This window comes from Eublepharis macularius, chromosome 17, assembly GCF_028583425.1.
Source record: "Eublepharis macularius isolate TG4126 chromosome 17, MPM_Emac_v1.0, whole genome shotgun sequence".
Taxonomy (NCBI): Eukaryota; Metazoa; Chordata; class Lepidosauria; order Squamata; family Eublepharidae; genus Eublepharis; species Eublepharis macularius.
In genome coordinates, this window is record NC_072806.1 from 4,464,077 (window position 1) to 4,476,596 (window position 12,520).

Sequence of the window (12,520 nt, forward strand, 5' to 3'; positions counted from 1 at the left end):
GCCTATGCATCAACCTAAGACAAAGTAAAAACAACCAAAAAGCATCATTAGCATATTGTTAATCCACTACAGTTTTTTTCCCTACAACACTTCCTCCTTTAGTGTCAATCAGCTTGTGGTTTAATCAGGGCCAGCGCCACCACTGAGGCGGTGAGGCGGGCGCTGTGGGCGCCGGATTGCCAGAGGGGGCACTGGGGGTGGAGGGGTGTGCCACAGAGCTGGCGTGGCTGGCCCGCAGCTGCTGCAGCTGGCCAGCCCCGTGCCACCGCTGCCGCCACCGCTGCTGCCACATGCCCCCAGCCGGGAGCAGCAGCCGCAGGCCAGGCACGGCAGGAAGCAGGGGCAGCGTGCAGAGGCGGGCAGCAGGGGCAGCCTCCGCGCACCGTCCCAGCCACCCGCCGGCCAATGGGGCCGGCTTTGCTTCGTGACGATGTCATCATGTGTTGACGTCACGCAGCCTGGGGGCGTGCGTGCACACTGTGTGTGCGCACACATGGGGGTGGCCACAGGCTCCAGAAACCCTGGCGCCGGCAGCGGGTTTAATTAATATCTTTTTTCGGTATCTCATCTTCTTAGTAACCCAAATCCTTATTCTTAAAAAACAAAACCACAAATCATTAATTCATTTTTCTTCGTCTCTCACAGAAAGTCCATAAAGGGTTTCCCAATAGCCATGAATATAGACAATGTTTTGTCTCTAATTGAAGCTGTGAGTTTGGCCATCTCAGCTAAGTCTTTCCAGTCCAATCTTCAAGTGAAGGCAGATCCTTACACTTCCATTTTTGAGCATATAAAAGCCGTGCTGCTGTTACCATAGATAGAATTAAAATACTATACTCTTTTTTCAATTTTTTATCCATAATTTCCAACAAATAAAACTCTTGGTTTTAACTGTAAATTTACCTTTAGAATTCTCTGCATTAACATATGTATTTGTAACCAAATTTTTTTCACTTTGTTACAAGTCCACCAAAGATGGTAAAATGTTCCTTCATGCTGTTCACATTTCCAACATTTATTTGAGACACCTTTAGCTATTTTTCCATTCATTTCTGAAGGAGAACTGAAATGCATCACGTCGTACAGCAACCTCAGACGGGGGCTTCTTCCTAGGTGCCTAGCACATACTTCATTTTAAGACTCACTGCAACAGCTCAAGTTCAAGCACACATACCTTGAAACTGACACTGTCCAGACCGCACTTTCTGAATCACGATTCCCCGAACAGCGCCGGACCTCATCATGACGCACTCGTTCTCATAGGTGACTCCATCGTCGCCACACACCGGATCCCGCTTCAGGGGGCAGCTTTCTGGCCGGGGCAGGAGCTCCGCACGTCGGGTGCGGGGATTGACCCGGCAAACTCGGTTCATGTCATTATGGGTGCTCCGGCAAGGGTCTGCAAAGAGAAGGTGAGGGAAAAGATGGCCACTTAGAAAGCGGCCACGTTCTGAGACGTCTAGGTGTCTGCTCCAGCTGGCAGCAGCTATCCAAGGCTCTCAAACATCTTTCCTGGTCTGGCTATCCAAGATCCCCTTTTCAACTGGAAACACCAGAGGCAGAATGTGGGTCCTTCTCCAAACAAAGCACATGCTCTGCCCATAAGCTTGGGCGTCAACCATCTAGTTTGCAATATAAAAACTGGCTGTGATGCAGATGCTATAAGGCAAGACTGAGTAACCAAGGCGATGTCGGCCCACTGTAAAACCACTGGCCAGTTTGCAGGGGAACCAACTAGGGCTGGCTAGTTGCTAGTATTCTTGTAGAGAATGCTGGACTAAGCAGATCTTGGTGTGATCTCATGAGGTCCTTTTAATATTCTTAAGCAATACTCAGAATCTCTTAAAACAGGTTAGTTGTGCCTCAACTGTTAAGAGGCCCCATGTGTGCAGTTTTCGATGTTTTAAATTTATCATACAACAATAAACAACTGGAATTTTTTTGTTAAAAAAAAAGAAGAAGCCGATCACGCAAGACTGAAGTCAACTAACCCTTGGTACAAGGGGGACAGCAGACAGAGGGCGAAGATCCATCAGTGTCTATTCGCTGTTATAAGACTAATAAAATTTGTGGTAGGATATCAGCTTTGGTGAGTCACCACTCACTTCTTCACATACGGGCCGTTTCCACACAGCTTACCTTTGCTCGGAACGACCCGATCTTCCGCGATTTTTGAGCGATGTTCCGGGTCGTTCCGAGCAAAGGTAAGCCGTGTGGAAACGGCCACGGTATCTGAAGAAGTGAACAGTGACTCACGAAAGCTCATACCCTACCACAAATTTTGTTAGTCTTACAGGTGCTACTGGACTCTTGCTCTTTTCCACTGCTACAGAGAGAACTACCCCTCTTGATCTTATTCACTCTTACTATACCTTGGAATACAGCTTGCTAGAAGGCAACAATAAAGGGAACCTTTCGCATCAATATCCACCTTTATGGGCCTTTCAGAGGCAACTGTGAAAGACAGAAATGCTGGACTAGATGGCCCTTTGGTCTAATCCAGCATAGTTCTTTGTATATCCTTAGAGGTTTTCCCTTCTCAGACAAGGAAGTACATTAGATGGACATAGTGAATGAAAAGAACTTAAAAATATACTCTCCCCTCCCAGATCATATGTCTGCCACCTCCCTCCATACTAGGGTTGTTATTTTGAGGACCCTGCCCTGGTCTACACCCAGAAAGAGTAACTATGCTGTGACCAACTTACTAACCACACTTTTTAAAAATGTACATATTCATTGAAAATATTCTTTCAATTGTGAACTTATTCCACATACAAAATATGTCAATTAGATGAGCTCCAAACGCATATCATCAATAAGAAACAAATACAAAAGACAGATTTCTATAGGCAAACTGTCTAACATCAAAGGAAGGCACTAAAACATACCACATATGTCTGAAACGGTAGACGAAGCAATACCGAGATCACATAACCGCAGAGTATGCATTCACAATCTATAAAGTGCCTGTGCCAATTCAAAAAGTGACTGTGCCTTCTGATACTCATATAAGTATAAATATACAGGATATTAATACAATCGCATATATGACAACCATAAATCATGAAACAATCAATTTATCAAAAGTCATTGTCCATCAAGGATATTTTCTTCATGCTGTAAGCAGCAAGCTTCCATGGCAGAGTGGGGATTCAAACTTGGGTCTCCCGGAGCCTAATCCGAAACTCTAACCACTACACCACACCACCCTGTGTCTTCCTCGCCTCCCCCTGCAAACAGTTATCTGCAAGTCACCTTGTTTCGCTAGAGAAAGCCAGCTCCCTACTAGATGTGGCAACCTTGAAACTCTTTATGTTATTTACTTATACCAAGACAAACCAGCGAGAGGCAGGTCAAGTATCCTTGATTTGGGCCCAGAGTTTGGTACGGATTCATTAGAAATTCAAGCCTTCTAGGTGGTAGGGAAATACCCCACCCCGAAACACAAATATCTGCACAAGGGCAATGTGCGCACAGAGCTGTAACAGAAAGCACCAGAGCACAGGTATGGAGCAGCAGGCCTCCGGTCTCCCGCCTGTCTAATCTGGGTTTATCCGGATCACCTTCCATTCACCGCTTGGGTGCTCTTATCAGAATGCTAAATACACTAGTCTGCTTGTTGGCTAATCCCCTTCTCTCTTCTCTCCACCGGGGTGTTCTTCGTGCCCGGCTGATAATACCTGAGAAGGGCCAGCTCGGTTCCCTTCCATTAACAGCAGAAACGTGAATACATTGAAAAAGTGCGCACATGGCCCTTTTTATCTTGAAATACTTACATTACAATTCGACCACTCCCAAAGGGGGGGGGATAAGGGGCAAAGGATTAACAAATCTCCATGGAGACTGGAAGAATTGTGTGTGCAGGGAATCAGGGCAGGGGGGACGGCTCCTTAACCTCGTAAACACACAGTAAAGCAGAACCAAACCTGGCTTCTGTAAGTCCTTGGGCACAAAAACTGACAACTGTGCTTTTGAGATCTTCCAAAGTATTATTCCCCAGCCATGCACAACCTCAAAAAATCTGAGATCAGGAGGGAGGCAGCACCTTTTATTAGTTTTTGAAACTAATTGGGAAGATCTACAGAATTGAGGTGGCCCAGAGGCCAAGAAATTGAGGTGATCCAGAAGGTACGTCTCACGTCTGCCAGGACCTTTAGCGAGTCTCATAAGCCTCAGTCCCCACCTCCCCTGCTCAAAAATGTTAGGATAATAATATCAGCCTTCCTTACAGGGGTATTGTAAGCGCTACAGAGATCACCTCAAAAGACTCCTGTTGCTGGTGCATAAAAGGGAAAGGCCCTAACAAGGATAATGGCCAGTGGATCTCTAATAGGGTTGCCAGGTTCCCCTGTCCTCCCAGCAGGAGGTGGGGGTCCCAGCATCCACCTTCTCTGTGGACAGTTGTCATTGCTCCCAGGCCTGCGTGATGATGTCACTTCCGGGAAGAGATGTCACTGCGCGGGCCGCGGCCACCCCCTGGAGCGCTCCTGTGCTCGGGCCCAATTTGGCCCAAATTGGACCAGATTGGGCCCGAGTCAGGGGGCCTGAATCAGTCCCAGCGGGGGACTGGCAACCCTAGTCTCTAACAAATGTGTGACCCCACTCCATTGCTGACACTTCCTGCCACAGGGGCTGTGGCTCAGTGGTAGAGCATCTGTTTGGTATATGAAAGTTCCCAGGTTCGATTCCTGACATCTCCAGTTAAAAAAATCAGATAGTAAGTGATGTGAAAGACCTCCGCCTGAGACCCCGAAGAGTTGCTGCCAGTTGGAGTTGGCAATACTGACCCTGAAGGACCATGGGGGTCTGATTCGGTACAGGGCAGCTTCATGTGTTCACAGGAAAGACAAACATTAGGAATTGCGCTTTTTTCGGTGAGATGTTTCCCTTTTGGTTTTCTGATGTACTTTTCATTTTTCAAGTGTCTCAAAATGGTAACAATGGGAGGGGTGAGTTTTTTTAGATTTTTAGATAGTAAAAGTCTAAAACTGTTTCCTGGAGAATAAATATAGCTGCAAGAGAGTGAAGGAACAATAGTGTAGGGGCTGCGGTAAAGGGGCAGAAAAGGTACCCGAGTGACTAAGGGATGCTCCACAAATTGAAGCAGAAAGCTGGTCTTCACGTTCCAACCGTGTGAACTGCGACTTCCATGCAATGCCCAAAGGCCATTTATGTGTCCTGAAAACCACTGGCAAATTTAGGGCAGATAACCTTGTTTATCCACTGAGCCTCCAGGGTGTGTGTTTACGGTGCATTTCCAGAACCGGAAATGTCCTGTGTACGTTACTGAAGAGACCAGTTCGATGCATGATGTAAAAACGGGGCCCCACTGTAACACAGAAATATAAAGCTGGAACAAACTCCAAGGGTCATCTAGTCCAGCTCCCTGCACAATGCAGGAAATTCACAGCTACCCTCCTCTCCCTCAGTGACCCCTGCTCTATGCCCAAAGGAAGGCAAAAAAGTTCCAGGATCCCTGCCCAGTGTAGCCCAGAGGCACATTCCTTCCTGATCCCAAAGTGGTATTATCCTGGGCACAGGGCTGGTGCCACCGTTGAGGCTGTGAGGCGGGGGCCGCGGGGGCCATGGGGGGCACCAGAGGGGGTGCTGGGGGCGGAGGCATGCGCAGCGCCGCCAACCCTGCAGCGCTGCCACACACCCCCGGGCGGGTGCAGGAGCCGTGGGCCAGGGACAGCAGGCGGCCAGGGCGGCGGGTGGAGCGCGGGCGACCTCCTCGCACCACCCCAGTCACCCGTCGGTGAATGGCCCCGATGTCACTGCGTGATGACATCATCACGTGATGATGTCATTGTGCAGCCCAGGGGCGCCGGGGCTGCCTGGGCATATAGGAAAGGGCCACGAGATCTTACCACTGACTCATCCCTTCATGCGCTCCCTCTCTTGATCTATGACACATTCATATTAAGTCAGAGAAATATCACAGATGTCAGGTGACCATCTAGCCTCTTAAATACCTCCGAGGGAGAGTCCGCCATCTTCCGAGGAAGCCTGTTCTACTGAGGAACCACTCTCACTGTCAGAAAGTTCATCCTAATGTTTAGCCAAAAACTCTTTTTGATTTAATTTCAATCCGTTGGTTCTGATTCAAACTTCCGGGGCAACGGAAAACAACTCCATCCTCTATGGGACAGCCCTTGAACTACTTGAAGAGGGCTATCGTATCACCTCTCAGTCGCCTGCTCTCAATGCTAAATATACCCTGCTCCTGCAACCTTTCCCGGTAAGTCTCTGTCTCCAAACCCCTCACCATCTTTGTTGCCCACAAGGTAGCCTGGTAAGCATGGCGAGGCACCCCAAATCCACCCCTGTAAGGGCACAAGCAATAGATGTGGGGAAGAGCAGCATCTGTTACAGTTCCTGCCTGGTTCCTGCCTCCCCACCACTGCCCTTACCCAGGAACTGAAGCCACAAATGCACCTTCACTACCCATTTCCCAGACATCTTCAAAAACAGAAGAGTAAGTAACCATAGAGTTTCCAGCAATTCCTAGAGCTATCCTCTGTAACTTCCAGGTTTTTACCCAAAGTGGGGTCACAGTGCACACGATGCTGTTGTTTTTTTTTTTAATTCTCCCGTCACCACTTTTCATGGCAGCGGGCTACAGGACCTGGGGGCATGACATTCCCTACCCCAACCAGAAGGCTGACACCCCCCTCCTTTGTCAAAGAGAAACCAAAATGGCAGCTAGCTGCCCCTGGCAACTCACCACAAGGCCCATCAAATTTCTTGAAGATGTTCTCCTGCTTGTCGCAGGCATGCCTGTTGAGGTGGCACTCACTGCGGTAGTCCTTGCCATCACTGCCACACACGGTGTTCTCGGGCACGCCGCTGCACGAGGACGGGCAGATGCACTTGGCTGACTGCCCATCTGTGGAGCGGGCGCAGGTGCTGCCAAAACTGCACGTCACCTCGGCACAGGGGTCCTTTGAACCTGCGGGAAAGGAGAGAGAAATAAGACCCAAGCGCACAGACGGTGAGGAAGCACGCACCTTGCTGAGCCACAGGGCCACAAAACTGCCACAAAACGGCCCCACTTGGCAGCTGCTCATCCACGCTGTGCGGGGGGGGGGGGATCTTGTTACTAACACAATCAACGAAAATTATCCTCGTTTGGCCGGCCGGCCTCTAATGCTGAAACGTATCTGTTTGCTAAATGATACTGACAAGCGTGCGACTTTGCAAGCCGCATCGTCTGCAGCGGCCAAGAGTCGTTCCTGCATCCTGAGTAATGAACGGAGAGCTTGCAGAGACAACGGGGAGAGCGGATCTGACAGTTTATATGTGATTTTGATACACTGCACTATATTTTGAGAGCTTTGCTGGATGGCCATGATATACCGCAAAGCATTTTTTTCCTGAACAGGATTTGATTGATATGGTTTACAACCATCTAGGAACAACAGCAAAACGTAAAAACGCTAATCGCGCACAGAACAAACTGCGTATATTTATAGCAGGCACAAAAACTTCCCTTTCAGCCCAAGAGCAAAGTCAATGCCTGCTGCAATAGCCAAGTCCTCACTTGCGGTCAAACAAACAGGAGGGAGGTGGCCAGGTGTCACCTGGGCAGGGAATTCCCCAGCTTTGGTGCAACCACCAAGAAGGCCCTCAATGACCTCATCTCCTGCAAAGACAGGGTCTAAAGCGGAATCTCCTCCCTGGACAGGAAAGGAGATGGAGAAAAAGGCATATCTTCACATGAGGCGGCTCAGGTCATTTAGAGCGTTAAAAGTTAAAACCAACACTTTGAATTGAGCCCATAAAATCATTGACACATCTATGAACAAGCAAGAAAAGGAGCTGCGTGCCATTTGCAGTCCTTCTGTAGAATCCTGCACCAGCTGCAGCTCCTGATTCTTAGTGCGGCTTGTGTGGGTTGCTAGACCCCGCAAATAGATCTGCGGGTGGGGAATCGGTGTCACGGCTGCCAGCGCTGCAGACACAAAGATGTCTTGTAGAAAAGGGGGACGAAACGCTTGGGGGAAGAGGTCTCTCTTCCAGACAAAACATCCCAGATTCCCAAAGACAATCTGTTCCTTCTCCTCCCCCTCAGGGTGCCTATTGGCAAAAGGGTTCAGGAGAAGAAAACACACATACTGGCAGTGTGTGTAACATCTGTAAGCTTAGATGCTCCGTATTTCTGTTATTTTAAAGCATGAGCTGCTGTCTGGAAGGGATCGGTCAATCCAGTGGTTTGGAGATCCACATGCAAGGTTCCCCTTAGTGGTCCCTTTTCTCAAGCTGCCTCTGACCTTTTCAGGCGCTCCTTGCAAAGTTTGAATAGTGAGGTAACAAGACTATTGCAAGCCTTTTTCCAATGAGATGTCATAGTCGAGGCCTGGCAAGCATGGGGTTCCAGTCCCCCTTCTGCCATGAAACTCACTGGGTGATACCGTTCCCAGGTGATACCGTTCCCAGGTGCCTGCCAATGGCGGGCAAACTCTTGGGGCTTTGCCACCTGGCCCGCCAACTCACATGGGAGCCCTCCTGGGGCCAGTGTGACGACATCACTTCTGGAAATGACATCATTGCATAGGCACTGGAGCACGGGCATGCTTCATGCGTGCGCGCAGAAGACCTCGCTGCTGGCACCAGGTAAATTCCAGGTCCCCCTCCCCCTCCCACCGTGAGGGTACAGGGACCTGCCAACTCTACTGGGTGATCCTGGGCCACTCTCTTTTTCTAACGTGCCTCACAAGGTTGATGTGGGGCTAAAATGTAATAGACAGGCTGGTGGGTCCGGGACTCAAACAAATGCCTGACCTCACTTGCCTCCAGCTCCTATCCTAGAGCTCGTATCTGTTGTGACAAAAATCTCGCCATTAAACATTCAGAACTCATGGCAAACGTGCACTGAAGTGGGCCGTGTAGATCTGGGTACTTGCTGTGTCAAGAGTTCAGAAAACTAAACTGTGAATCATCCCCCAGATCCTAATCGGATGGGCAACAGGAAGTTTTTAATGCACCGTGAGCAAAATGTAATTAGAGAAAGCCATCAAGAAGCAATTCTCCATTTGATCAGGAGCCGAGGCCAATGTGTTATTTATAGGACCTGGCTCCCACTTATTTATTTATTTCCCCCCAATTCATTTGTCACTTGTTCCCTCCTCCTCCCCAATCCCCTATTATTATTTTAAATAAATCACTTGGCGTGCCCAGTTCGCTCCTCCCCCCTCCCTTGCCTCCGCCAAGAGCCTCCAGCAGGAACTGAGAAGCGCAGATTTATCATGAGCAGGAGTTTCTCATCAGGAGAGAGAGAGAAAGAGGGGTCAAGTTAATTTACTCACAGACAAGCGGACTGGGGGTTTCATTTGCACAGCTCCTAGCTAGCAGCGGATGCGTGCCCCGCTACCGAGAAGGCTTCATTAGCTGCTCTTGCCAGCCCCCTCTGCCAAATAAGCTGCTCTAGGGTGAGAGGCATGCTTGTATGCACAAGTGTGGGTGTGTGCGTCTGCACATGAGTGTGCGAGGCTCTGTTGTACGAGGCTGCAGACAGAAGCAGGCGGGCCTACTTGTTCACCATTAGAGGGTGGGGTGATCGTTGCAGGGAGCGCAGGATTCTTAGAAGAGCACAGCCAGACAGAAGGAAGAGAGGTTCATGTAGAGCCCAACTTTTCTTCTCAGCACCATGGCTGATGCATGCTTTTAAACGTGGCTCCTCTGCTCAATGAACACTTCTTGTTTCCTCCATAGATAGAAGCGACTTTCGATCTTCTTCCCCAGCTCCTTCCAGTTTCCTTTTCCAGCTAACACCCATTTCCTGTTCCTTTCTCAGCTCTTTCCTGTTTTCTTCTCCAGTTAACACCCACTTCCTTTCCCAGCCCCTTCTCGTTTCCTTCTCCAGCTAACACCCATTTCCTGTTTCTTCCCCAGCTCCTTCCTGTTTTCTTCTCCAGCTAACACCCACTTCCTTTCCCAGCTCCTTCCTGTTTCTTTCGCCAGCTAACACCCATTTCCTGTTCCTTCCCCAGCTCCTTCCTGCTTCCTTCTCCAGCTAACACCCACTTTCTGTTCCTTCCCCAGCTCCTTCCTGTTTCCTTCTCCAGCTAACACTCACGTCTTGTTCCTTCCCCAACTTGCTTCCTGTTTCCTTCCCTAGCCAACAACCATTTCCTGTTTGCTTTTCTGTTTCCTCTCAAGGCAAAACCCTCTTCCCCTCCAGCCATCACCCACCCCCTGTTTCCTCCCAGTTGAAAGCCTCTTTTCTCCTCAACTGACCCCAACTTCCTTCTCTAGCCAAAACCTACTTCCTGTTTCCTCCCTAGCTCTCTCACGGCTATCGTCTCCAGAAAGATCATGGAACATATGTCTTCCATATGGCATCCAGGGGTTGAATGGCCCTGTAACTTGCTGGGAAGTTCCCAGGGGCAGTGGTAGTACCTAGGGACAGGGATTTTGCTTATTTGGAAAATGTGTGTGCTGTATCTCCAGAAACCTGGTCAAGATGGCTTAAAACTAACAAAACCATTAAAAAACATGAGTATTTTAAAAAAACACCATCAAAGCACAAATGATAACAAACACACCAACACCATTAAAACAAGCCAGGGTGTAACAACAGCAATACACATTGGCCGGCCAGCAGTGAAGTAGATAAAATTATCCTTAGGCTAGAAGCAGACCATAAATTGTTTAAAAGGTTTTTTAAGGGAAGTTTTTAGCCTGGCTCCTAAATAGGGTTGCCAGCCCCCTGCCGGAGGGGGGGGGGATCCCCTGCTCCCCACCCTCCACCCCATGCCCCCACTTACCTGGCCGGCAGGGGAGGGGGGACAAGCTTATTCTGGTCTCCTCTACATGGCCCTATGCAGGGGAAGTGGGATACCTGGGGGCTGTGATCTCGTCACTCACCACATGCCCCTTTGCTGATGACTTTGATCCGCCTCTGTTGGTTACACTGAGCCTTCTCCAGTTCACACTCGTTGCTGTAGGTAGAATAATCCGAGCCACAGACAGGTGCCACCACCAAAGGGCACGTGGATTTCTTGCACACACACACGCCCTGCGAAGAGTCCGTGGGGTTTCTCTCACACACAGCGCCGAACCCGCAAAGCATCCCTCGGCATACTGCGGATACAGAAAGAAGGAGAGTTAGAATGAGGAAGAACCTCTTCTTATGTCTTCTTTTATAACTGAAGTTTCTAATCCTAGTTTGAGAGATTAAACAGACAGTAAATCTACACAAAACAAATGGACTGGGATGTTTTCTGGCTTAAGGCTATGGCCAATAGAGCCGTACCATTAAAGGAAAGGAAAGTATTGGGAAGCAAAAAAACTTGTACACAAGCCATCCCCACCCCTCTTTCTAGCATGATGGACTACGGTATGTAGCTTTAGGTGAGTCTCTGACAGCAGTTATGATCATTAGATGCGATCAACAGCACCCTCGTCCACGGAGTCGCCCTGAGGGCCTGTAAAATTAAAGCCAGCAAAGCATTTTCCAAGTTCAATGGGTTCTGCACATGCTAAAATTTTGTAGTGAAAGGCATAAGGAAAGAGAACCAGGACTTGTATTCTGCACTGCCCAAGGCATCTTCAAGACACAACATTTTATGCCCCGGTTATTACCCAAAGCGCTTAGGACAGAAGACATGCCAGGGACCCTCGGAAGTGCCACAGAGAATTCTGGCACGCGCTCTTTGTTTCCACAACTAACAAAACCATTAAAAACTAACAAAACCATTACTGAGCCAGTAAACCGGGTCTAACTGAACCTGCCCCACTGCATGACCTGGTTCCCCCACTTATGGAGCAAAGCTTCAGGATGCTCCTTATCTTTTCTGCCCTCCCCATGGATGCTGCCCTGACACCCCCCAATCTATTTGCAACCTCCATGTCACATCCTCTCCCTGCTCTCCTCCCAGGTCTTGCCAACTCATTTCCAAACGTCACTTGAAAATGGAACGCTGTATCATTCAGGCACTCCAGCAACAAAATACATGTTTATTTACTTATTCCTATTGCAGAATCACATTTACTATAGGACAGAATTGGAATCTTGGAGAACTGCTGGAATCTTGGAGAGCTAGTCTCATACAGCAGGGGTCCCCAACCCCCGGTCCGTGGACCGGTACCGGTCCGTGGCCTGTTAGCAACCGGGCCGTACAGGAGGTGAGTGGGGGGCAGGGTGAAGTAGGGTTTTCTGCAGTGACAGTAACCAAAACGAGATTATGGACTGGACATAAGCAACAGCCCGGAAAACCCACAACAACCATAAGCAACACACTTCGGCTGTCACTGTCTCCTACCATCCCCAGATGGGACCGTCTAGTTGCAGGAAAACAAGCTCAGGGCTCCCACTGATTCTGCGTTGTGGTAAGTTGTATAATTATTTCATTATATATTATAATGTAATAATAGAAATAAAGCGCACAATTGTATCATCCCAAAACCACCGCCCCCTGGTCCGTGGAAAAATTCTCTTCCACAAAACAGGTCCCTGGTGCCCAAAAGGTTGGGGTCCGCTGTCATACAGCACCGTTTCAAACATTTGGGGGGG

At 49.0% G+C, this 12,520-nt stretch overlaps 1 protein-coding gene across 1 annotated transcript in view; it reads right to left on the minus strand.

Moving 5' to 3' along the window:
* The window catches only part of AGRN (agrin), a 297,229-nt gene that overhangs the window by 93,734 nt on the left and 190,975 nt on the right, over nucleotides 1-12,520 (minus strand). Inside the window, exons 4-6 of the mRNA XM_055001300.1 lie at nucleotides 10,873-11,088; nucleotides 6,731-6,955; nucleotides 1,175-1,399 (exon numbers count right to left, since the gene is read on the minus strand). Coding sequence (XP_054857275.1) covers nucleotides 1,175-1,399; nucleotides 6,731-6,955; nucleotides 10,873-11,088 — 666 coding nt within the window. The remainder of the gene's footprint in view (nucleotides 1-1,174; nucleotides 1,400-6,730; nucleotides 6,956-10,872; nucleotides 11,089-12,520) is intronic.